Below are 25,538 nucleotides of genomic sequence, written 5' to 3' on the forward strand. Positions count from 1 at the left end.
ATCTAGCACATGGTAGCTATAAAGAAATATAATAAATGAATATAATTTGGAGCCATGGGAGAGAGAGGGAAGATGGCGGAACAGTAAGACGTGGAGATCACCTTCCTCCCCACAGATACATCAGAAATACATCTACACGTGGAACAACTCCTACAGAACACATACTGAACGCTGGCAGAAGACCTCAGACCTCCCAAAAGGCAAGAAACTCCCCCACGTACCTGGGTAGGGCAAAAGAAAAAAGAATAAACAGAGACAAAAGAATAGGGACGGGACCTGCACCAGTGGGAGGGACCTGTGAAGGAGGAAAGGTTTCCACTCCACACACTAGAAGCCCCTTCGCGGGCGGAGACTGCGGGTGGCGGAGGGGATAAGCTTCGGAGCCACGGAGGAGAGCACAGCAACAGGGGTGCGAAGGGCTAAGCGGAGAGATTCCCGCACAGAGGATCGGTGCCGAACGGCACTCACCAGCCCAAGAGGCTTGTCTGCTCATTCGCCGGGGCGGGCGGGGACTGGGAGCTGAGGCGCGGGCTTCGGTCGGAGCGCAGGGAAAGGACTGGCGGCGTGAACACAGCCTGAAGGGGTTAGTGCACCACGGCTAGCCGGGAGGGAGTCCAGGGAAAAGTCTGGAGCTGCCGAAGAAGCAAGAGACTTTTTCTTGCCTCTTTGCTTCCTGGTGCGCGAGGAAGAGGGGATTAAGAGCGCTGCTTAAAGGAGCTCCGGAGACGGGCGCGAGCCACGGGTAACAGCGCGGACCCCAGAGACGGGCATGAGACACTAAGGCTGCTGCTGCGGCCACCAAGAAGCCTGTGTGCGAGCACAGGTCACTCTCCACACCTCCCTTCCGGGAGCCTGTGCAGCCCGCCACTGCCAGGGTCCCGGGATCCAGGGACAACTTCCCCGGGAGAATGCACGGCGCACCTCAGGCTGGTGCAACATCACGCCGGCCTCTGCCACCGCAGGCTCGCCCCGAACTTCGTACTCCTCCCTCCCCCCGGCCTGAGTGAGCCAGAGCCCCCGAATCAGCGGCTCCTTTAACCCCGTCCTGTCTGAGCGAAGAACAAACGCCCTCCGGCGACCTACACGCAGAGGCGGGGCCAAATACAAAGCTGAACCCCGGGAGCTGTGCGAACAAAGAAGAGAAAGGGAAATCTCTCTCAGCAGCCTCAGGAGCAGCGGATTAAAGCTCCACCATCAATTTGATGTACCCTGCATCTGTGGAATACCTGAAGAGACAACGAATCATCCCAAATTGAGGAGGTGGACTTTGAGAGCAAGATTTATTATTTTTTCCCCTTTTCCTCTTTTTGTGAGTGTGTATGTGTATGCTTCTGTGTGAGATTTTGTCTGTATAGCTTTGCTTTCACCATTTGTCCTAGGGTTCTATCCGTTTTCTTCTTTTTTACTTAAAATTTTTTTTTTCTTAATAATAATTTTTTTATTTTAATAACTTTATTTTATTTTACCTTACTTTATTTTATTTTCTTATATCCTCTTTCTCTTTCTTTCTTTCTTTCTTTCTTTCTTTCTTTCTTTCTTTCTTTCTTTCTTTCTTTCTTTCTTTCTTTCTTTCCTTCCTTCCTTCCTTCTTCTTTTTCTCCCTTTTATTCTAAGCCGATGAAAGGCTCTTGGTGCTGCAGCCAGGAGTCAGTGCTGTGCCTCTGAGGTGGGAGAGCCAACTTCAGGACACTGGTCCACAAGAGACCTCCCAGCTCCACATAATATCAAACGGCGAAAATCTCCCAGAGATCTCCATCTCAACACCAACACCCAGCTTCACTCAATGACCAGCAAGCTACAGTGCTGGATACCCTATGCCAAACAACTAGCAAGACAGGAACACAACCCCACCCATTAGCAGAGAGGCTGCCTAAAATCATAATAAGTCCACAGACACCCCAAAACACACCACCAGATGTGGACCTGCCCACCAGAAAGACAAGATCCAGCCTCATCCACCAGAACACAGGCACTAGTCCCCTCCACCAGGAAGCCTACACAACCCACTGAACCAACTTTAGCCACTGGGGACAGACACCAAAAACAACGGGAACTACGAACCTGCAGCCTGCAAAAAGGAGACCCCAAACACAGTAAGATAAGCAAAATGAGAAGACAGAAAAACACACAGCAAATGAAGGAGCAAGATAAAAACCCACCAGACCTAACAAATGAAGAGGAAATAGGCAGTCTACCTGAAAAAAATTCAGAATAATGATAGTAAAGATGATCCAAAATCTTGGAAATAGAATAGAGAAAATGCAAGAAACATTTAACAAGGACTTAGAAGAACTAAAGATGAAAGAAGCAGTGATGAACAACACAATAAATGAAATTAAAAATACTCTAGACGGGATCAATAGCAGAATAACTGAGGCAGAAGAACGGATAAGTGACCTGGAAGATAAAATAGTGGAAATAACTACTGCAGAGCAGAAGAAAGAAAAAAGAATGAAAAGAAGTGAGGACAGTCTCAGAGACCTCTGGGACAACATTAAACACACCAACATTCGAATTATAGGGGTTCCAGAAGAAGAAGAGAAAAAGAAAGGGACTGAGAAAATATTTGAAGAGATTATAGTTGAAAACTTCCCGGGCTTCCCTGGTGGCGCAGTGGTTGAGAATCTGCCTGCCAATGCAGGGGACACGGGTTCGAGCCCTGGTCTGGGAAGATCCCACATGCTGCGGAGCAACTAGGCCCGTGAGCCACAACTACTGAGCCTGCGCATCTGGAGCTTGTGCTCCGCAACAAGAGAGGCCGCGACAGTGAGTGGCCCACGCACCGCGATGAGGAGTGGCCCCCGCTCGCCGCACCTAGAGAAAGCCCACACACAGAAATGAAGACCCAACACAGCCCAAAATATAAATAAATAAATAAATAAATAAAATTTAAAAAAGAAAGCAAGGATGTTTTTAAAAAAAAAAAAAAAGAAAAGAAAACTTCCCTAATATGGGAAAGGAAGTAGTTAATCAAGTCCAGGAAGCACAGAGAGTCCCATACAGGATAAACCCAAGGAGAAACACGCCAAGACACATATTAATCAAACTGTCAAAAATTAAATACAAAGCCATGGACTCTTTGTTTACTATAGCACTCCCAACTTCTTTCCTCCCTCTGTAAAAGCATTCTCCTTCCCTTGCTGTGTGGGGAGATGAACATGGCTTGCCATAGTTGCAAATCTCAAATTGCCATTCTCTGCTAATCCTGAATAAGCCCATCTTTGCTGGAGAAATATCTGGCCGTTTATTTATTTTAGGTCAACATTTTGGTGGCTCGTATAAGGACCAGAGAAGATCCCTGAAGGCTGTGGAGATGGTGAGTAAACAGGTGCCATAGCCACAATTGACCCCATAGGCTCACTGCTTTTCTCATTGACCCTGGAGTTTGAAGGTATTTCTTTCTCCTGCATCTGAGCTCATGCTCTCTTTGCATTTGAAGCTCTCAAGGCATTGTTCAGGATTTATGTTGAGGTTCAACATTTCCATTAAGGCCTTGTTCTCTATGTCAGTACTCATTTGGTACTTTGTTCTGATTTGAGAGTAGACAGTTTCAACTGAAGGTGACTGTGAAGCCACGGTCCCATTTCTTCTTCTTATTGATTTGATAACAAGAGAAAGTTCCACTTTGGACTAAGTAAAAACCCAGTGTAGCTGAGCAGGACCCTGCCATGTCCCCTGTCACTTGTTTGTAGAAAAACTTTAGCCTCCTAGGCCTTGCCCAAGTTCCAAAGAGTAAATTTAATCAGAGAACTGAGAAAATACAGAAACGAAGGGAAACAGTCAAGCAAGACAAAACAATAATAGTTTAGCCATGCAACAAAGTCAAGGACTTTAGTCCCTCTCAAAGGCTATATATAATATCTGAGCCATATCTTGAGCTGTTTTTCAGATACTAAAACCATGACCAGGTAGAAGAAGTTAACTGCATGCTGACCACAAGCACGCAGACCCAGAACAGTTGGTACCATAAGGTTGATGATGTTGACTCCCAATTACCTCACCACCAACCAATCAGAAGAAAGTCCACAAGCTGATCAGGCACCCTGCAACACTCTCACTCACCCTGTCTTTAAAAACCCTTCCCTTAAATCCATTGGGGAGTTCTGGTCTTTTGAGCATTAGCTGCCCATACTCCTTGCTTGGCCTTGCAATAAATGCTTCACTTCTCTTCACCACAGCCAGGTGTCAGTATATCGAGTTTACTGTGCATGGGCAAGCAGACCCAAGTGTGGTTCAGTAACACCAGTCCTCCTGGAGACTCTAAAATGCCCATTCCTCACCACTGTTGGTCCACTGACAAAATGATGGCATTCATGAATCAATATTGGTGGGAAAGAGTAACAAGGTTGCAAAGAGTGCCTACCTCACTTGTTCCACTTGCCCAAAGGGCAATGCAAGGAAGCCTGTTTGTACTGTTTCTAAACAATTTAAACTGCCTAATGGATTGTTTGAGGTCTGGTCAATATATTTCATACAACTTCCTCTGTCTAATGGGTATAAATATGTTTTAGTCATGATCTGTATATCTTCAGACTAGACTGAAGCCTCCCCTTGCAGAAAGGCCTTTTCTCTGGCCAAAGTCCTTCTGGAAAAGATAATCCCTACCTAGGAAACTCCTCTCAAACTTAATAATGACCAAGAAACCCATTTTACTGGCCAGATACTTCAACAACTATGCTGGTTTTACAACATATTCACTTTGCTTATCACCCTCAATGCTCTGGTTTAGTCAAACATACTAACAGCATTATTGAGATTCAATTTGCAAAATTTGTATAGGCCCTCCAAATACCTTGGCCAATATCATTGCTGTTGGTCCTTCTACATTTCAGATCTACCCTTTTTGGAAGTCATAAGCTCTCACCCTTTGAGAGAGTCACAGGATGCCCAATGCACTTGGCTCCTGCTTCTTTTGATCCAAAACTGATAAAAGGAGAGATACTCTGATATTGCAAAGGCCTAATTGCTTCTATTAAAAATAACCATATTTTGGTACATCAATCATTTCATAGTGCACTCTCAAGAGACAAAGATCTTAAGCATCAAAGCTTGCAACCTGGAGATTTCATCTTTTGGAAAAGATACCTCCAGAAGAGGTCTCCTCAACCTAGTTGGAGAGGTCTCTTTCAGGCACTGCTAACCAATCCTGTGTCACCAAACCCCAAGGATTCACATGACATATGTAAAGAAAGCATCAAATCCTGATTGGACAGCACATCGTCTGGTGACCTGAGAGTAAAGATTTCACAGAACTGAATCAGATGACATTGGATGATACAGTTTTCCCAAAATATCCAGATTAGGTTTGTTGGAAGTTTGTCACCAAACCTTTGATGATGATGTAAAACTTCAGATGACCTCCAATGTCTATGATCTTGATAACATATGGGCTTCAGATAAAAAGTGCCTGAGAGTTCTCCCTCTTACCCCTCGTTACTCAGATGTGACTCCAAAGGTTTCCAATCTGTGCACTTTCCCTCCAACGTGAGACCCTACACTCACAGCACTTACAGGAAGAAAGGTGCTTCCTGGCACAGATGGGCAAAAAAGCCACTGAAATTGGAAAACCTGACTCGATCAGCAATGCTTTCAGAGAAAAATCTTGATAAAAAGGGGAAAAGTGTAAAAAAAATAATAAACAGCAACCTCAATTAAATAGAGTCAGGACAGCAAAGAGGAAGCTCTCACACTCTGGGACAATAGCAGAGTCCAACAGGAAGAAGGAAGATTCCTCTTTGTTCCTGTCAAGGACTCAAACATGAAAAGCCACGGACTCTTTGTTTACTATGGCCTTCCCAACTTCCTTGCTCCTTCTGTAAAAGTATTCTCCTTCCCTTACTGTGTGGGGACTTGCATGTGGCTTGCCAAAGATGCAGACCCCAAACAGCAATTCTCTGCTGATCCTGAATAAACCCATCTTTGTTGGAGAAATATCTTGCAGTCTATTTGTTTCAGGTCAGCACTTTTTAATAGTTCATTTAAGTTATTATTAGGTGTTTATATCAATTTTATACAACACCCTGTAGAATTTTTCCTTCCAAACAAAATAAATTATAAATTACATTTTATGGTGAAAAGTGCTAAGGTAAAAAACACATCAGGGATGAAAAGGGATTAAGAGATACAAACTACTATGTATAAGATAAATAAGCAAAAAGGATATATTGTACAGCAGAGGGAAATATGGCCATTGTTTTGTAATAAGTTTAAATTGAGTATAATCTATAAAAATATTGAATCACTGTATTGTACACCTGAAACTAATATAATATTGTAAATCAACTATACTTCAAAAAAATACATCAGGGAAGAGAAATAGAAAGGGAATAGCAAGCATAGGATGGCAACTTCACATAAAGTGATTAGAAAGGCCTTTCTGAGAAAGTTATATTGAATTAAGACCTAAAGGAATTGAAAGAGGGAGTCATTCAGTTATCTGAGAGAAGAGCATTCTGAATGAAGATAACAGCAAGTTTAAAATTCCTTAGAAGGGAATGTGCCAGATGTATTTGAGATGTTAGTACAGGAAGCTTTGACTTTACAGGAAAGTCTGGTTTCGTTTTGCTGTCTGACCTCATGTTCCACAGGACACAAGAAAAAGATTTCAGATTTAGACAGGGGCATGAGATATAGTCAAAAGGAGGCTGTTTAAATCATATGAGAATTTAACATGCAGAGGTATATGCTGAACTGTACGCCGTGGGTTTCTTGTATCAAGCATAGAGATGAAGGACATAAGCGCATACCGTGTATATTAGTTGCCTAGGGCTACAGGAACAAAGTACCACAGACTGGTTGGCTTAAAACAACAGAAATTCATTGTCTCAAGTTTCTGGAGGCTAGAAGTTCAAAATCAAGGTGTCAGCAGAACCATCCTTTATCTGAAACTGGTAGGGAAGAATCTTCCTTTGCCTCTTCAATTTTTTTGGTGATTTGCTGGCAACCTTTGGCATTCCCGGACTTGCAGTTACAGCACCTCAATCTCTGCCTCCATCATCACATGGTATTCTGCCTGTGTGTCTCTTTCTCCTCTTCTGACAGGGATACCAGTTATATTGGATTAAGGGCCACCCTACTCCAATATGACCTCATCTTAACTAATTACATCTGTAATCACCCTATTTCCAAATAAGGTCACCTTCTGAGCAACTGGGGCGGGGGAGGATTTATTAACGTATCTTTTAGGGGACACAATTCAACCCGTAAATCTGGGGTTAACTGTTTAGGCTCAAGGCAGAGAGCGACAGCAGAGTTGTGAGTTTGGGAAATTACTGAGAAGTAAAGGGATCTGCCAAGATAACACAGAGCTCTGGGGCTCCTTCTCCACTTCTCCAATGCAGGTGGAAGCATTGAAGTCAAGAGGACAGAAAGTTTTTCTTCACATACTTGGTAAATCTGACCACTCCTAGAAGAAACAGTTACTCCAGGATCTAGTCTGCAGGAAAACTATTGCTTCAAGTTATATTTTTAATTAAGAAATATTTATCATTTCAATAATTTATACTTCCCAAGAAAGCTAGTAATGATATTTATTTGTGACAGTTTAAAGTGGCTACTTCTCAATGTTATTCAAAGACATGACTTCCTCTTATGCCAAACATGTCTTTGAATCATACTGTTGAAAAGGTCACTTCTTGGTTATTTTCCTGTGTGTGTTGACTCCATGCATGGAATACAGATTCAACTGTGTTCTACTTCAGACCATTGCTCATCTTACATTAGTCTGCTCCTGATCTGGTTTCCTCCTCTTCTTGGATTTTTCCTCCAAGTTTTTAGGTATCCATATTTCTTAAATGATCGCTATAAACATAAAGCAGTCATTTGAGATAAATTTTCTAGCATTCAGCCATGAATCTTTGCTTTCCTATCTGGCTTTTAATTCCTTTTTTAAATTTCTCCCATTTTCCTGAGAATGATGGAATATTGACTCATCAAGGAGAACGTTTTGAAGAGAGAGGACAATCTTGTTTAGCAAAGGAAAAGATCCACTGAACCCGGGAATTTCCAATCCTCTATCTCTGTTCTGAAAAATATTTTAGGCGGGATGCTTCTCTGAGATCAAAAAGTAATGAAAGGGCTTCCCTGGTGGCGCAGTGGTTGAGAGTCTGCCTGCCGATGCAGGGGACACGGGTTCGTGCCCCGGTCAGGCAAGATCCCACATGCCGCGGAGCGGCTGGGCCCGTAAGCCATGGCCGCTGGGCCTGCACGTCTGGAGCCTGTGCTCCGCAACGGGAGAGGCCACAACAGTCAGAGGCCCACGTACCGCAAAAAAAAAAAAAAGAAATGAAAAGCTTTCAAATGTGAATTTGAGAACAAATAGGCTTTTAATCACCAAATGAATTGATGTAATTTAGACAAACTCCTGAAATTATGGTGCCCCCCCAAATTAAACTACACGGCCATTAGTACATACACAAAGCCCATATACCGATTTAAAAACAAAGACAAAGAAGCCAAAGTTTGAAACTCACTTAAACTGAGAAGGTTCCATGGGGGGGAAAAGTGGAAGTAAATGGAAAACAGGAAAATAGGAAAACAATATATTTAGAGTGCATTATTAGAGAGACCATCATGGCAGGAGACTGTAAAGGCCAGGGAAAAAATTTTGGTTGCCATAGAAATGTGTCTCTTTAATACAACTTAGCATGATGATAGGATTACAGCAAATAAGAGTAAAGATGACTAGCGTCAGAAACTGCACTTAGAGGAAATACTTTGAGAGGTCCACTCCAGAGTAGATGATTTGCAGGTTTAGAGTATATATTCTGAAATAGATGGACTGGATTGTTGTGAGGATTGTAGCATTTGCCCCATCATGTTTCACTCTCTAAAGTGCCCCATTTTAAACGCAAACTATGTGATCACCCTAGTTTTATGGGCCTGGAACTCAAGACTTGTAGCGGAGTTGTCCTGTGTCTACTTAGTTAAATTGAAACTACATTTTCTAGAACTTCCTTCCCTTTGTAGTTCAAGGTTAGTGTAGACCACAGAGATATTCTGTGTGAGATTTAGAAGGCAGAGGTGAAGCAGCTATATTCTTTGTATTCCATGTAGAAAGTTGATTAGGGACACTATTGCAGCTCACAGATGTTGTCACTGACTTACCTCGTAGATGTGGGGCAGTGGTTCAGGCGACACCTCCATCAGCTCCCATCCAGCTTCCCTCTTTCATCTTCTCCGACATGTGGGCTAGGTAGGAGTTTAATATTGTGATAAAGGGCACCAGCTTCTTTTGCAGATCACCCGAATTATCAGTTAGGTGATTGGATGACTGGAGGCTGTAAGAGATCAAAACAGTCTTCAGCTCATCCTCATGGATTCCAGTTTACCATTATCCTCCCCCATGTCATGTTCATCTTACCTCCCCAAGTGCCTGTCCTGATGACTTCAGGCTCAGCACTAATCACAGAGGCAACAGTCATTTTATTGCATGAGATCACAACCCTGTAATAAATCCCTTGGATAGAACTCTGATACAACGCTTGACAGATAACTAAGAAAACAATTTGCATATGGTTGACCAGTGAAGATAAGGGGTCATTTAGAGTGAGAGTACAGAGTAGATAAGGAAGGGTTAGAGTGAGAGTACAGAGTAGATAAGGAAGGGTTTACAATGAGGCCATAAAGAAATACAGTAGTGCATGTCTCTACAGAGTGCGATGAGCTTGCAAAGCCAGCAGAAGAGAAGTGCAGCCAGATTCGCAAAGGGGTAAACAAGAAAAGTGCTGTGTCATGAAAGTCAATGGTGGTTTCAAGAAACAGGAATATTGTCACACACTCTGTTAAAAACAAGATAACAGGCCCAAAATTGAGTCACTCATGCTGACCCCACATCACTAAGCTGAGACTTAATTATAGTTTTGGCTTTCCCAGAAATGAGTCTGATACCAGTCAATCAGGAATTGCCTGATCAGCATTGGTTAGGTAATCCGCCTGATAAATCTCTGACATTCCTATAAGCAAATAACCAATCTGCCTTTTTGCCTAGTACAGCTTCCTTGTTCCTTTTCCCCACTGTCTATAAAATTACTTCACTGTATAGCTCTTCAGAGATCTCTTCTATCTACTAGATTAGACTCTGACCCACACATGAATCATTGAATAAAGCCAAAGAGATCTTTAAAATTTACTCAGTTGAACTTTAACACCTCCTAAGGGTAAGGAGAACACTAAAACAAAACAAACAAACAAACAAACAAAACCTGCCTCTTGAGCAATATGGAAGCTACTGACGGCCTTATCCAGAGCTGTTTAAGTACACTGACACAGCAGATCTGCCCAATCTCAGAATCTTGGACCTGGGCAAAAGTCAGATAGACTTCTTGCACCCAGATGCTTTTTAGGAACTGTCCCATCTCTCCGAACTTCGACTGTTTTACTGTGGTCTCTCCAGTGCTGTATTAAAAGATGGTTATTTCAGAAATGTGGGGTCTTTGGCTCACTTGGACCTACCCAAAAATCAGATGCAGAGTCTTTCCCTTCATCCTTCATTCCGGGAACTGAATTCCCTGAAGGCCATCGATCTTTCCCTCAACCAAATAACCATTGTTTGTGAGCACGAGCTCAAACCCCTCCAAGGAAAAGCACCCTCCTTTTTAAGCCTTGCTGTTAAAAACCTGTAGAACAGGGTCTCAGTGGACTGGGGGAAGTGTCTGAACCCATTCAGAAACATGGTCCTGGAAACCCTAGATGTTTCTGGCAATGGCTGGGCAGTGCACATCACAAGAAACTTCTGCAATGCCATCAATGGAAGCCAGATTTTCTCTGTGGTTCTTACCCATCACGTGATGGGTTCTGGGTTTGGCTTCACTAACATGAAAGACCCTGACCAGCACACCTTTGCCAGCCTGGCCAGAAGCAGGAGCGGGTAGGAGAGATTAGAATGTGAGAAAGTAAAGAGAATGAGCATAGATTTCTTTCACAAAGTTTCTGAGAAGCCAAGGATGAAGGCAGAGTGATAGGTGAAGGTATACGAGGTGGCAGATGAAGAGATTTTTGAAAAAGAGAGAGTCGTTAGCCTCTGTGTGTGTGTATATATATTTTTTAAATTTTTTGGCCACACTGTGCGGCCTACGGGATCTTACTTCCCTTACTTCCCCAACCAGGGATTGAACCTCTGCCCTCAGCAGTGGACGTGCCAAGACCTCATCACTGGACCACCAGGGAATTCCTGATATTACCCAGTTTAATAGCCAATAAGGTTCCAAGGAAAGATGACAGACTGAACTCACATATTTATTCCCTTTCCCTTCAGAGACTCTGCTAAAATGATAGTAACAAACACAGAAACCTTTTTAATGTAAATATAATGATGAGAACAGAAGAGAGTCTGTGAGGGGATGGGAGACTTTGAAAATGGATGCAAGACTGATAGTGGATAGAGCAGGCCAGGGTAAGCCACCGCCTGAGCTGCTCACAGAAGATGAGCAGATTCACCCCCACACAAACATACACAAGAGAATCAACTGAGTCAGAAACTCGAAGACAACCCATACAATGAAGAACATGCTCCCCTGCTCAGAAAGCCTGGAGCCAGGAATTCCACGATGTGAATTCTATCTCTTACCCACCACAATCTTCTAACCCCCAGTGCCCTGCAGGTGGAGTGGAGGGAAGATAGAGAAAGAGAGACAGGTGAAAATCCAGGGAACCTAATCAGGAGACAGCTCATTGCTGCAGCCTTCTAACATCACCAGATACTACAAATGGGAAATGAGTAGACTACTTGGTGACTCAAATATCACAATTTCTATACTTTATACTTAGAAAAACAGGTCAACTTCAACTTTTTCAAATGCTAGAGCCTTTATCTTTCCAAACTCTAACTTGGTTGAAAGGCAGCTGTCACTGGATCAATGTTTGAAAGTTTGTTTCCTTCTCAGAGATGTCCTGGGGTTTTTCAATTATGAAGTAAAGAAAAGAGTACAATATCTATTCACTTAAAGCCACATTTTAGACAAATGTTTTCTGCTGTAGCCAAAATCCCTACTGACAGTAAAAGTCGGCTCATTTCTGGGTACTGAGGAATGAAACAGAAATTCTGCAATGATTAACAAGGAAGAAGCCAAGTAATAAATGTGAACATTTGTGTAAGACTGTTTTTGAATCTATGGATATTTTCTCCATTAAATGATTTAAATGATTGAGACAAACAAACTTTACTTGCAAAGCCACGCTGAAGTTTCATTTCGGGGCAATGAGAAGCAGGGCAACATCTGGTCTGGTCCCACCCCCTGCATCCTCCCAGCACAGAGGGACAGCAAAGACATATTCACAATTTGGAGCACAATTAAGCACAAGGTAGCGAAGAAAAGCCTGAAAGGCACAGAACAAGTTACGTGGTCTCTTCCTTCTGGAGGGTCACAGAAGTTCAAATTACAAATAGAAGAAAAGGAATCCTGTCTGCCCAGATTTGATCTTCAGGATTACAACCTGGTTTGAGTGTAGACTAAGATATAGACCATAAAATGAGGGATATATCTGCATTAACCCATACAGTATTGAACCAGGGAGGTTCAATAATGAAGCTAGGGACGAAGTGAGAGAGTAGCACTGACATATATACACTACCAAATGTAAAACAGATAGGTAGTGGGAAGCTGCTTCATACCACAGGGAGATCAGCTTGAAGCTTTGTGAGGACCTAGGGGGTGAGATAGGGAGGGTGGGAGGGAGGCTCAAGAGGGAGGGGATATAGGGATATATGTATACATATAGCTGATTCACTTTGTCGTACAGAAGACACTAACACAACACTGTACAGCAATTATACTCCAATAAAGATGTTAAACAAAACAAAACAAAACACAGCATTCCCATTTACTGTTATTTAACCAATAGAAATGAAAACATTATCCATAGGAAGAGTTATAATCTAATGCCCATTGCAGCTTCTTTGTAGTAACTTCAAACTGGAAATAACCTTCAGCTATCAAGAATTAATAGATAAACAAATTGTGGTATATCCCTACAATAGAATACTCAGTAATAAACAAGCAAGCAAGCAAACAAAAAACCAAACAGGTGATTAGATAAAGAAACCACTGCTAAATGCAACCATAATGTCAAAAACAAAATGACAGAAGCCAGACACCATAAAATATGCACTATATGACTCAATTTAAATGAAATTCTACAACAAACACAACTATGGGGATGAAAAGCAGATCAGTAGTCTCCTGGGGCTCTGGGTTGGGAGAGGTGATCCACTGCACAGGGGTAAGAGGGAAATTGTGAATGATGGAAGTGTTCTATATTGTTATCCTAGTGGTGATTATATGATGGAATATACTCATTAAGACTCATCAATTATGTACTTAAAATTGGTGAATGTTATTTTAAGAATTATACTTCAATAAAGTCACCTTCAAAAACAAAACAAAAAAATAATGAAGCTAAATAAATCTGGCTGAAAAATCCTCATTCTTTTCTTACCATGATGATGCCACAACAAAGGAGAGGGAAACAAAAAACAAAGCTTAACTGTTTGGTAGGGCCCTGTGCTAGGCCCACTAAGCTTGTTATTCTATTTGTTTCTCTTCGTGAAACTTCTGCACGGTATTATCCCCCCATAAAGCTGCAGAAACTTCAGTTTAGAGAAGGACAGAGAGAAAAATCGTCAGTTCGTTCAGAAATTATCTCCTGACCACCTATTATAATCCAAGAGTTCTGCCAACTGCAAGCAGAATAAAAATGAATACAAGAGCATCGCATCCTTAGTGGGAGTGACAAAGCAAAGACAGACAAACAAAAATTACTAAAAAGATCACATAGCCACTTATAAAGTCATCAAAAAGATGAGGTCAGGTCAGAGGCAGAAAGAGAGAGAGACCTTAAGTAGTTCCCTTCAGGTGGATCTTTGGCTAGAAGAAGATACTAAAAACTATATTCAGAATTCATAAGAGAATTTGACCAAATAATTATAAAGATCACCTGAAAGGATAATTTTATAAGAATATCCATTAAATAACAATTAAAAGATTAATAATGATGAGAAAATTGCTCACATTTTGTGCTATATTACACTTATTTATAAAGCACAAGCAACTAAAATGGTATGCTATTAAGCAAAAGTTAAAAGATCAAAGAATTCAATGAAAAAGACCAAAAACAGAAATTTGATATAAGATAAAGTCAGCATTTCATGTAAGTACAGAAAGGAGGGGTGTTCAACAAATGTGGGTGGAAAAAAATGGTATATCATTTAGAAAAATATTTGATAGATAATGACACATACTTTACATAAAATAAAAATCCAAATGTACAAAAATCCCATAGAAGTGACAAATATTTTGAGTAACTTATACTTGTTTCAGTGAGAAAGACCTTGTAATAAAACCAAAACCAGACAATATTAAGGAAAATATCAACAGATCTGATTTCATATAAATTTAAAACTTTTACATAGCAAAAATAAAGCAAAACAAAAACAATTACATTTAAAGATACAACAGAAAAGAAAAAATATCTGCTGTATATAATAAAGACAAAAGGGCCTCCCTGGTGGCGCAGTGGTTGAGAGTCCGCCTGCCGATGCAGGGGATACGGGTTCGTGCCCCGGTCTGGGAGGATCCCATATGCCGCGGAGCGGCTGGGCCTGTGAGCCATGGCCGCTGGGCCTGCGCATCCGGAGCCTGTGCTCCGCAACGGGAGAGGCCACAGCGGTGAGAGGCCCGCGTACCACAAAAAGAAAAAAAATAATAAAAAAATAAAAAAATAAAGACAAAAGTTTGCCATCCTTAATATGTAGTTTATTTTTAAATGTATAAGTAAACATGAAAAAATAAACACATCATAGGATAATGGGTAGAATATTAAAATGCATAACCAAACAGCTGAAATAAAAAATATAAATAAATCTATAAATAAATCTTAGATGTCATTAATATCCAAATAAGCTTAAAAAGAAACAAAATAAAAAGTTAACAGAGGTTAAAATAAATAATTATGCCACTGTTAACCAGCATGTATGGAAATGGAAAAGTCTATATACTGCTGGTAGAAATATAAACTAGTATACTGGAGGACAATTTCATAATGTATATCAAAAGCCTGAAAAAAGGACATGACCTAACAGTTTTACTTCTAGGAATTTATTCTAAGTAAATATATAAACACATACTAGCTAATTATGGAAAGTACTTGTCAAAGAATTGCACATAAAAACAAAACGTGAAAAACATTTAAAAGTTCATTACTTTGAGCTTGCTAAGAAGTGGTCTGTCTTTTCAACAGAATTTAATACAGAAATTAAGAAAAATGAGGCAACTCCTTGTACATCTACAGGGAAAAAATATGAAAACATATTAAATAAACAAAGTAAGTTATACATAGATGTATATAATATGATCCAATTTTGGTAAAATAAAGAAACTATTACGATTTGATATGTTCAAAAATCATTGAGCTGCATTCTCTCTTCTAGCTACTATTCTAAAAGGTAGTGACTCAAGAGTTAAAACAAAGAAGAAGATAAAGTCCTTATTTTTATAAAACGTACATTCTAGTGGAAAGAGACAATAAATAAATAAGCAAATAAATAGTATGTTAGATGATGATAAGTGTTAAGAAGAAAAAATTATAGCAAAATAAAGAGGTTAATGAGTACTGGGCATAAAGGATTGCGATTTAATATAGGGTCATCAGGAAAGACTTTTCTGGGTACAGTGAAATATGAGCATAATTCTGAAGAAAGTGAAGGTATGACTGGGAAAAATAAATTTCTTCAAACAGAATAAGAGCAAAGGCCCCAAGACGGAAGCATGCCTGAAGACCAACAAGGAAGCCAGCATAGCTGTAGCACAAAAAAACAAGGGACAGAGTGGTCAGAGAGGAAACTGATATAGGGCCTTGTGGGACATTGCAAGAAGTGTTACTTTTGCTAAGAGTGAGATGGGAAGCTCCTGGAGATTTCTAAGCAGAGGAGTGATATCTTGCTTTCAGTTTAAAAGGGTCTCTCTCCAAACTGTGTGGAGAATAGACTGAAAGAGATGGGGTAGACTACAATGACAATGACAATACAAGGGAATGAGTTAGAAGACTACTGCAACAATCCAGGAAAGAGATGATAGCAGCTTGTATCAGGATGGTGGTTAGGGCTACACATGGTGTGCGGCCTGATTCAGGATATATTTTGACGGTAGAACCAATAAGACCTGCTTGAATTGGATATGTAAACGAGATGTCTGGGATAACCAGTTTGAGGGTTCAAAAATATTCCCCTAAAATGGTATCCCAAGTTACATCAACTCCAAGTCTTTATTTGACCAAACTGACAAAAATCCTGGATCTGCTTCCCCCTCAATATGACCCCAAACCCAAGGGGTACTGTTAGTAATTAGTAATCTCTTCTAATGCTCTCAATATCCACTAATGGTACCAAAATGCAGTTGAATCCCTTTCAGAGTGAGCAAAGTCCACAACTGCTCCCATATTACCTAAGTGCATCCTTACCACTTCCATGGTGGCCACTCCTCCAAATTAAGCTTCTGACTTGATTGCCCTTTGCATTCCACCTGGCCATTCTGAAAATCCCTCAGGTTCTTCAAATAGGGGCCACCCTAAACCCCCATCCACTACAAATTCTCTACATTTACTCTTCTAGATTCATATTGGTGTATATTTATCCTGGATTCTAGAGTATTCAATATCATCAATTACAAAAAATGTCATAATGTCTAGAAAGGCATAGGAGGTTCTCCTCTTGGCTTGGTGATGGAAGCTTCCTTGAATTCCATCTTCTGTTTTGCATAAACAGTTTCAATATCCCCTTCTGAGGCTGAGATGGAGTTTACACTGGAGGGTCCTTTAAGCAGGACTTGAATGGGAAGAAGAGACGGAAAGAATTAATGTTTTGAGCCCCTACTTCAGGTTAAGCCCAGAATTGTCTCATTTCATCAATACAATGAAAAGTAGTAAGATGAAATGTTACTGAACTAAACTTGAATCCACTAGCACTCGTACAGTAAAGCCAATCTACTGACATCAGGTTGTGGTGAAGGAATGTGCTGTGTTTATTTCAGGGCCACACAAGGAGTATGAGCAGCTAATGCTCAAAAGGTCCAAATTCCCCAATGGATTTCAGGAAAGTCTTTTTTTTAAGGCAAGGTGAGGGAGAGAATCACAGGTGCATGATCAGCTTGTGCATAATTCTCAGATTGGTTGAAGGTGAGGTAACAGGGTGGTGTCACAGGGGTTAACATCGTCAATCTTCAGACTCCAGTCGGTCTGGGGGCCACGTGCTCACAGTCATCATGCAGTTAACTTCTTAAATCTGGTGGGTGTTTTATAGTATCCGCAAAACAACTCAGGAAGTTGCATCAGACACCATTATCTATGTACTTCAGGAGGGAACTAAAGATTGTGACTTTGCTATATGGCTGACTCTATTGTTTGCATTGTTAGCAGTTCTCCTGGCCCAACTGCTATTTTTTTGTTACTACAAGTTTACATTCTTTCAATCATTAATTCTTGAGCCAGGCCTCCTCAGGGGACTCCTGGGAGACTAAAGCTTTTCTACAAACAAGGCAGGTTGAGCACTTGGGAGGGCAGGCAGTTCTGTCCTGGGAAGGCCTCATAGGGTCCAGCTTCGTTGAAAAACTGAAAGATTAAATGAGTGGCCCAAGGCTGCATAGTTAGAAAGTGGTGACAATGGAGTTTGAGTCCACTTTCCATATAAATACATGACTTCAAGGAGACTAATGTCAATAGCTATCCCTTAACTGGACAAGTCAGGCCAAATTTTTGTATCCCTGTCATCTGCAATGATAATGTCACCTGAATATTCTCTCAGACATTCACGTTTTCTGAAGTGAGTAGATTGGAAGTATGATCAGACAGCAGAAGCAGGAAAATCTCAGGGTTCACAGGAGAAAAGGAGGATGTTCTTCCTTTCTACCTTGTCTGGCAAGCAAAGCACTACTGGTTGCAGCTGGGCACTGCCCTGAAAGACAGGGAGAGAAGTCCACTGAAGGCAGGATCTGATGCCTCTGTGTCTTTCCCTGTATGATACAGTGATTTATAATTAGAAGTATATACTTGATCTTTGTCCCAGTTCCTGACACAGGGTTCACTCATAAATTCCTAAGTTGTAAGAGTGGTAGAAGTATATTTTGTTCTAATGAGGCAACTCTGGGTGGGCTCCTGGATGGGTGATGGTCACCAGAAAGACAAAGCCATGATTAGAAGTTTCATATTTTCAGGCGTCCACCCTCCATTCTCCAGAGAGGGAGAGGGGTTGGAAATGAAATTAACAATAGATCAGTATTATGTGTGATCGCCTCCATAAAATCCCAATAGCATGGGGTTTGGAGAGTTTTCAGTTTGGTGAACACATCCACATACCAAGAGGGTGATGTACCCCAACTCCACAGAGACAGAATCTCCTGCACTCAGAACCCACCCAGACCTTTAGTAAACATAAGTAAGTGTTCCCTGAGTTCTATGAGCCGCTCTAGCAAATACATCAAACCTGAAGAGGTGGTCTAGGGAACTTCTGATTTGTAGCCAAGTCAGACAGAATTTGAGGGTAACCTGGGGACCTACTGCTTGCAATGGGGATCTGAGGCCAGCGGCAGTCTCCTGGGACTGAGCCCTTAAACTGTCGGATCCAACAGTATATCTAGGAAGACACATAGTGTCAGAATCAAGTTAACTTGTAGGACAACGGGCTGGTGCTGCAGAATTGCTTGCTGTGGGGAAAACCCTCCATGCATCTGGCACTGAAACAAAGGAAAACTGTGTTTTTACTAAAACACCTAGGTTATCTGATTTTTCTTCCCTGTCTTCCTCTCTTTTGATGGGATTCAGTGAAGGTTGCCCCAAGACATGCCACTCTGGCATGCAGATTATTTCCAGCTGAAGACAAGCAAGGCCCAAAGGACTCAGGAAGAACCTTGGAACTTCCACCTAACTGCCTAAGATAATTTAATGCAGACAGACTGTTCCAGGAGGGAGATATCACTACAGATAACTATATAATACTATAGATAACTACAGTATATTATGAACTAGGAGTGGTAGACAGGGAGGAACTTAGCAAGGCCAGTTTGATCCAAGTCCTTCTGTATCCCATTCTCTCTAGATGGCCCAGCAAACATTTGTTTAACAAATGTTAAATCTCTGTATTTCCCTGTGAATCACCTTACTTCCCTTTGAAATCCGAGACCCCTACCTCCTTCTCCTTAGTCCTGTAAGATAAATAAATGTACCTCATCTTGCCTTACTGTCTTTCAAATTTCTCATGCTTATGTTAATCCTCCATATATATGTATTAAATTTGATTTTCTACTGTTAATCTGTCTTATGTCATTTTAATTATTTGACTAGGCAAAAGAAAGAAGAGGGCAAGAGGAGAAATACCCCCCACCCCCTTTCTTCGTTGGCAAGTATCACCCACCAGATTTCGAAAGACTCCCTCAAAAGACGTATTCTCTTAGCCAAAGATGAGCCAGCTAAAAGGAAAGGATCAGGGTAAAGTGCCAGGCAAGAGAGGCCCAGTGATCTCAGCTGCCCTTCTCTCTGTAATCAATGGATTAGAGATGGACTGGCCCATTCCTCAGGATTTTTAGCCGAAGCTGAAAGTAGGGCTGAAGTTAGGGTGAAGCAAGTGAGGCACCTAAAGTACAAAATTTAAGCACTCTCTCACTCTCAATTTCCATTCTACCCTGGGTTCCTCTCTTGCCTCACTCTGGTTCCAGTCCTGGATGGAACCCTGGGTGGATTACTGGCTCTCTCTAGTATCACTGCAGAGGTCTGGGTGAACTCCTTTTCCCTCAGTTTATTCAGAATAAGGCTAGAATTCTTCAAAGAGAACATAAGTTAAAAACTGGCAGTAAAAAAAGAAACAAGAAAGCCTGGAGAAAACATCTTTCAAAAAACATTCACTAACCATTTAAGCAAAGTTCATGTTAAAAACAAACATTTCTTGGAACTGAGAGAAAACTAAAAAGATGAAACCAAGAGTCTGTCCTCTGTATTGGGGGTTGACCTGGAGGAACAGGAGGTAACTGTGTGGTGAAATGAACCTGTTTGTGAATCTGATTTTGATTCTACGGGATTGCTTTAATTCCTTCATTACTTTATACATTTACTGAAATCTTAATCAAATTAAACACTGGAAGGAGCACTGCAGCTGAAGACACTCCACTTGATGTTTCTTGTTCTGACAGATTAGATCTTCAAACAAATTATGTGCTGGGGAAAAGAGAATTCATATTTGAATGTCTGCTGCAGGCCAAGCACTGGGTGGGATTAACCTATCTCATTTTATCCTCATTAATGTATGTGAGGTGGGTAGTGCTACTGGCACAAATTCATTCCACCACCTGGCTGCTTCTCATTACTTAGGTCGCCCTCTCCACACTCAAGACATAAGCAAACATAGCTAGTCACTGTTGGATCGCGGACTCAAATTAATGACTGACATTTAAACTCTTGTTTACTAGAGAACACCTACACTCCTATTCTAAAAGTAGGAAAAGTGAAGTCGTATTGGAAGGACACCATGCCAGCTGCCCTTACACCTTCTTTGTGCCTCATGTCAACTCACTGAAATAGCTATTAATATCCTCACATATAACTAAGGAAACAAGCTCTGACAGATATGATAATTTCCTTATTCAATCATCACACATTTGTTCATCTATATGTTTCATGCACTACATCTGGGATATAATGATGAAGAAGACAGATCCCCCACAACTGGGACGAACACAGGGAGGTGGGATGTTTCAGGTTTGGGGGATGGGAGGAATCAGATAAACAAGCAACAGCTACAGTGCAGCACAACATGATAGGAGCATCATTAAGAGTGGTATAACTGCTCTGAGAGCACAGTGCAGAAGAGCTCAGTATAGGCCCATGTAGTGGAGATGCGCAGGTGTGCTGGGAGTGGGAAGGGGAAATATGAAACAATGTGGGTAGAATTTCTAGAGGACCTGGGAAAAATGAGTATGATGTTCACCTCCAAGAAGACGTGTGTAGACGTATAAAGCTTGAAACAGAAGAACACTGGAGCAGGAGGTACTGATATACAAGCAAAATTATAATGAATTAAATCATGGAGTAAGATAATAATCAATGAAACAAAATGCTTTACATGGGATTTAGGTGTGAGAGAAAACAGTCAGATTTTTCACATTACTAAAAAGCTCTAATATAAAATATAGACAACTGTAAAATTCTCTTTCTCACCATAAACACAAAATATGCTGTTAAGAATTTATCTCATGGTAGTGTTGAATCATCCAAATCAGCTAATACAATGTTGGAAACATGGTTAATTTTCAAATCAACCACAAAAAACAAAACAAACAAACAAAAAAAACAGCAAGTTCTAGCGAGATCTTTTATAGGAAATAAAACCTAAGAAGTTCCATTAGCACTGAGAGCATGCTTCTTCTTTGTCCTTGGGTGACTTGAGAGCTAGAACAGTAAAGCAGTTAAAGCAACTTCCCTGAGGAAGACACTCGAATGTGCCCATGTCTCTTCTCCTAAATTCTTTCCCTATCCTGCTTCTCCCATGTTCTTTATCTGGTGCTCACCCCATTCCACCATTGATACACACATGCATGCACACACATATACCAATATTAGTCTTCCATTTGCAGTTATTTTAACACCCAGGAATCACAATATAAACAAATACATGAATTAATGAATAAATAAATAAGCAGGATTCCTTTAAATCAGCTGATTTTTTTTAAAGGGGGAAAAGAAAAACAAAAATGAAACCAGTTTTTCACTTCCTGTTTGGAGGATAAAATAAGGCCCTTTTACCACAGAGGCAGCTGAAGTCTAGGCTGAAGATTTCAGTCAGCAAACTACCAGACTCCGGGAAAGAACCAGCTTTACTTTCTCTCTAATACCTCTGGAGCAACCTGAAGACAGGAGCTTGGCCTCAAGAAGACAGGTAGGTGAAGGAAAAGGACAGAAATGGGACAGACGAAGAGATACAATGACATACTCAGAGACTAAAATAAAAGCAGAAATTGATGGAAACAGGCATAGGGACAGTCAGAGACACAGGCAGATTAAGGCATGCTAAGAACACAAATAGGAACCTGGCTTTCTCATTGTTCCAATAAACAGCTCCAAATCTGGGGGAAAGGGAGTACATTATCCAAACAGACAAACAACTTGGTAATTTTTATTGTCAACTAAAAATAATTCTAGACTTAGGTAAAAAGAGACTATTTAAAAGGATTATTGCAATAGGGGAAAGAGACTATTAGGGGAAAGAGACTAAATAGGGGAAAGAGAGAAAATAATCCAAACACAGAGCTTCAAGCATCTCGAAGTCCAGGCAGAAAGGAATATTCTTTTAGAGGAAAGGGTCAGCAGGCTAAGAAGAACACAGTACAGAGAGAGTGGGATAATCAGGAAATATTTTATCCTTAGAAGGGATCATTAAGGAGAGGTTGTATGCAGGGTCAGGAGGAGGGTGGGTCAAAGTTAAGGGGACTGAAAAGGAGAGAATTTTAACTAATGTTTAGTTTCAAACACTTTCCAATTGATCAGGGGGACAAACAGCTCAGTGAATCCTTTATGAGGCAAAGAATGGAATTTAAAGGGTCTGTGTCTGCTGCTATATTTAAAATAGGTAACCAAAAAAGACCTACTGTATAGAAATAAATAAATAAATAAATAAATAAAGTTAATTTAAAAGGGGGGCGGTGATCTGTGTCTGGCCTCCCTATAAGTAATAAAGGGACACACAGATGAGTTTATATAAGTCATATGGGGAAAGGTGGCTCTTTGTAGTAAACGAATTCTCAGAACACAAAAGGGTGGATGGATTTTTTTAACCATCACTGCTTTCCAGGAGTAAAGGACTCAAGAAAAGTTTAACTTTGTTATTATGATTCATGTAAGTAACAGGTGCTATGGTAAGCACAGAGAAGAGAGGAACTAACTCGACCTGGAAGAATAAAGGAAGGCTTCACAAATAAGGAGAAACCTGAATTGGGTTAGGAGCATAATGTCCTGGGAAGTGCTCATGTAACATAATACTTTAGGGGAGGAAACAATTTCCCTTCTAGATTTTTTGGCTGGTTTAATAACTGAATTGACATAAAACAGATTAACGGGAGAAAATTAAGTTTAATTACATACTTACAAGATCCCCACCAAGACATGAAGACTCAAAGCAATCTGGCAGTTGAGGCATATATACTATCCCAAGCTAAGGAGAAGGAAGTAGGAGTGTAGGGCTTCAAAGGCGAGGAAGACGTTTCACAAGAAGATGAGAAGAGCAAATGATTGATTGGTAAGCAAATGTTTGCCATGCCATGCAGGTACATCTTTCTGATATAAAAAGTTGTCTCTGGTAATAGCTCTCTCTGGTACAGGCCCTCTATATGATTCTTTTAGGCAGTTCAAGGAGAGGTAAAAAGTTTTCCTGGGGCTTCCCTGGTGGCGCAGTGGTTGGGAGTCCACCTGCCGATGCAGGGGACACGGGTTCGTGCCCCAGTCCGGGAGGATCCCACGTGCCGCGGAGCGGCTGGGCCCGTGGGCCATGGCTGCTGAGCCTGCGCGTCTGGAGCCTGTGCTCCGCAACGGGAGAGGCCACAATGGGGAGAGGCCCGCGTACCCCCCCCAAAAAAAAATTAAAAAAAGTTTTCCTGAGTCTGCTGGGTCTTAATTGCCTTCAGCTCAAAACAATCCACATGCCAAAGTGGCAGATTTGGAGGTGGCATATTCTGCTCCCCCTCAACATACAGGATTAAGAAAACTGTGAGACAGGACAGATGACAGAGTATAGTTTCTAAGAGAAGTAAGTGAACTAGATATTAGGAAAAGGAAAAAGAGTGGTTGTAAAAGGAATTGGGTTAATTGTTGCCAGATTGTGAGGGGTCTTGAATGCCAGGGCCCAGTAATTTGATCATATCATAAACCAATGAAGAGTTTTCAAGTTTTGTAAACAAGTAAATGATTTACTTACAAGTTTCAGGATGCAATGTGAAAGATGGACCACAACAAGGATAGAGATAACAGATTCAAGAGCTTCTCATACAGAGCAGTCAAATAAATAGGGCAAACTAATGCCGAGCATTTAGTAAGTAACTAACAAGGACCACAATTTAGGGGAAAAAGTAGGGAAAATGGGCTTCCAAGAAATAAAAGGTGCCCACATCACCATTTCCCCATCAAAAAGGAATGGATACCCCCAAATGGCTAGACTTAGGAATTCAGGATGAGTTTCTAACTGGATAAGCTGTTCAACACAGTTAATCCAACAAGTCCAAAGGGGAGCTAAAGGAATAATAAAATCTATAATAGGAGGCAGAGACTAAGAGGCAAGATAAAATTTTATTACTTTTTTCTATTGAGCTAAAATTCACATATAATATTATTCTGTTGTGCAACATGATTCCATATGTGTATATATTGCAAGATGATAACCAAAGTCTAGTTAACATCCATCACCACACAGTTATAGTTTATTTTTCCTTATGATGAAAAATTTTAAGGTCTTCCTCTTAGAAACTTTCAAATACATGATACAGTATTACCAACTATAGTCTCATGCTGCACATTAACATCCCCAGGACTCATTCATTTTATAACTGGAAATTTCAGCCTTTGTCCTTCACCCATTTTGCCCTCCCTCTCCCCCACCTCTGGCAACCACCAACCTGTTCTCTGTATCATTTCGTTTGTTTTTGGTTTTGTTTTGTTTTCATTTCCATATGCAAGTAAGATCATATGGTATTTATCTTTGTCTGACTTATTTTACTTAACATAATGCCGTCAAGGTCCAACCATGTTGTTACAAATGGCAGAATTTCCTTCCTTTTTTTTTTTTTTTTTTTTTTTTTTGCAGTATGTGGGCCTCTCACTGTTGTGGCCTCTCCCATTGTGGAGCACAGGCTCCGGACACGCAGGCTCAGCAGCCATGGCTCACGGGCCCAGCTGCTCTGCGGCACGTGGGATCTTCCCGGACCAGGGCACAAACCCGTGTCCCCTGCATCGGCAGGTGGACTCTCAACCACTGCGCCACCAGGGAAGCCCCCTTCCTTTTTTTTTTACTACTGTATAATATTCCATTAGAAATGTACCACATTTTCTTTATCCATTCATCCATCAATGGACATTTATGTTGTTTCCAACTTTGGTTATTGTAAATAATGCTGGAATGAACCTGGTGGGAGAGAGGGAGGATTTTTTCAAATTAGTATTTTATTTTCCTTTAGATAAATACTCAGAAGTGGCATTGGTGGATCATTATATTTGACAGAAACTGGGAAAGGCTGGACACTACATAAAGAGCCTAAAGCAGCTCACGATTAGCAGCAGAGCCTTTGAACACACATCCTCTAACTACATATCGAAAGCAGCCTCAAGTTACTCTCCATCCCATTATCTGCTTGTTTCTTTCCTAGCACTTAAAATAATCTGAAATTATTTTGCTTATTCAAATACTTACAAGTTCATGGTTTGCTTCCCTCCACTAGGGAAGGGAAATGCTGAAAAGGCTGAAATTTTTTAAATCTTTGCCAAACTTCCAATCCATGGTACTTGTATGATCTAGTTCACTC

At 40.9% G+C, this 25,538-nt stretch overlaps 2 protein-coding genes across 3 annotated transcripts in view; one reads left to right on the forward strand and one right to left on the reverse strand.

Annotated features, from left to right (window-relative positions):
* Positions 1-25,538, reverse strand: part of LOC308620455 (olfactory receptor 10A4-like) — a 124,126-nt gene that overhangs the window by 25,117 nt on the left and 73,471 nt on the right. For both annotated transcript variants that reach the window (XR_014016321.1, XM_081240024.1), the window contains exon 2: positions 9,106-9,278. Coding sequence is in view for 1 of the 2 variants with exons in the window: in XM_081240024.1 (XP_081096150.1) it covers positions 9,106-9,144 (39 nt within the window). In the remaining variant the exon portion in view is untranslated. The remainder of the gene's footprint in view (positions 1-9,105; positions 9,279-25,538) is intronic.
* Positions 21,796-25,538, forward strand: part of LOC308619582 (interferon-induced very large GTPase 1-like) — a 31,812-nt gene continuing 28,069 nt past the window's right edge. The window contains exon 1 of the mRNA XM_081238525.1: positions 21,796-21,910. The gene's annotated coding sequence lies outside the window, so the exon portion shown is untranslated. The remainder of the gene's footprint in view (positions 21,911-25,538) is intronic.

Source organism: Mesoplodon bidens, assembly GCF_964165515.1.
Source record: "Mesoplodon bidens genome assembly, chromosome: 7".
NCBI lineage: Eukaryota > Metazoa > Chordata > Mammalia > Artiodactyla > Ziphiidae > Mesoplodon > Mesoplodon bidens.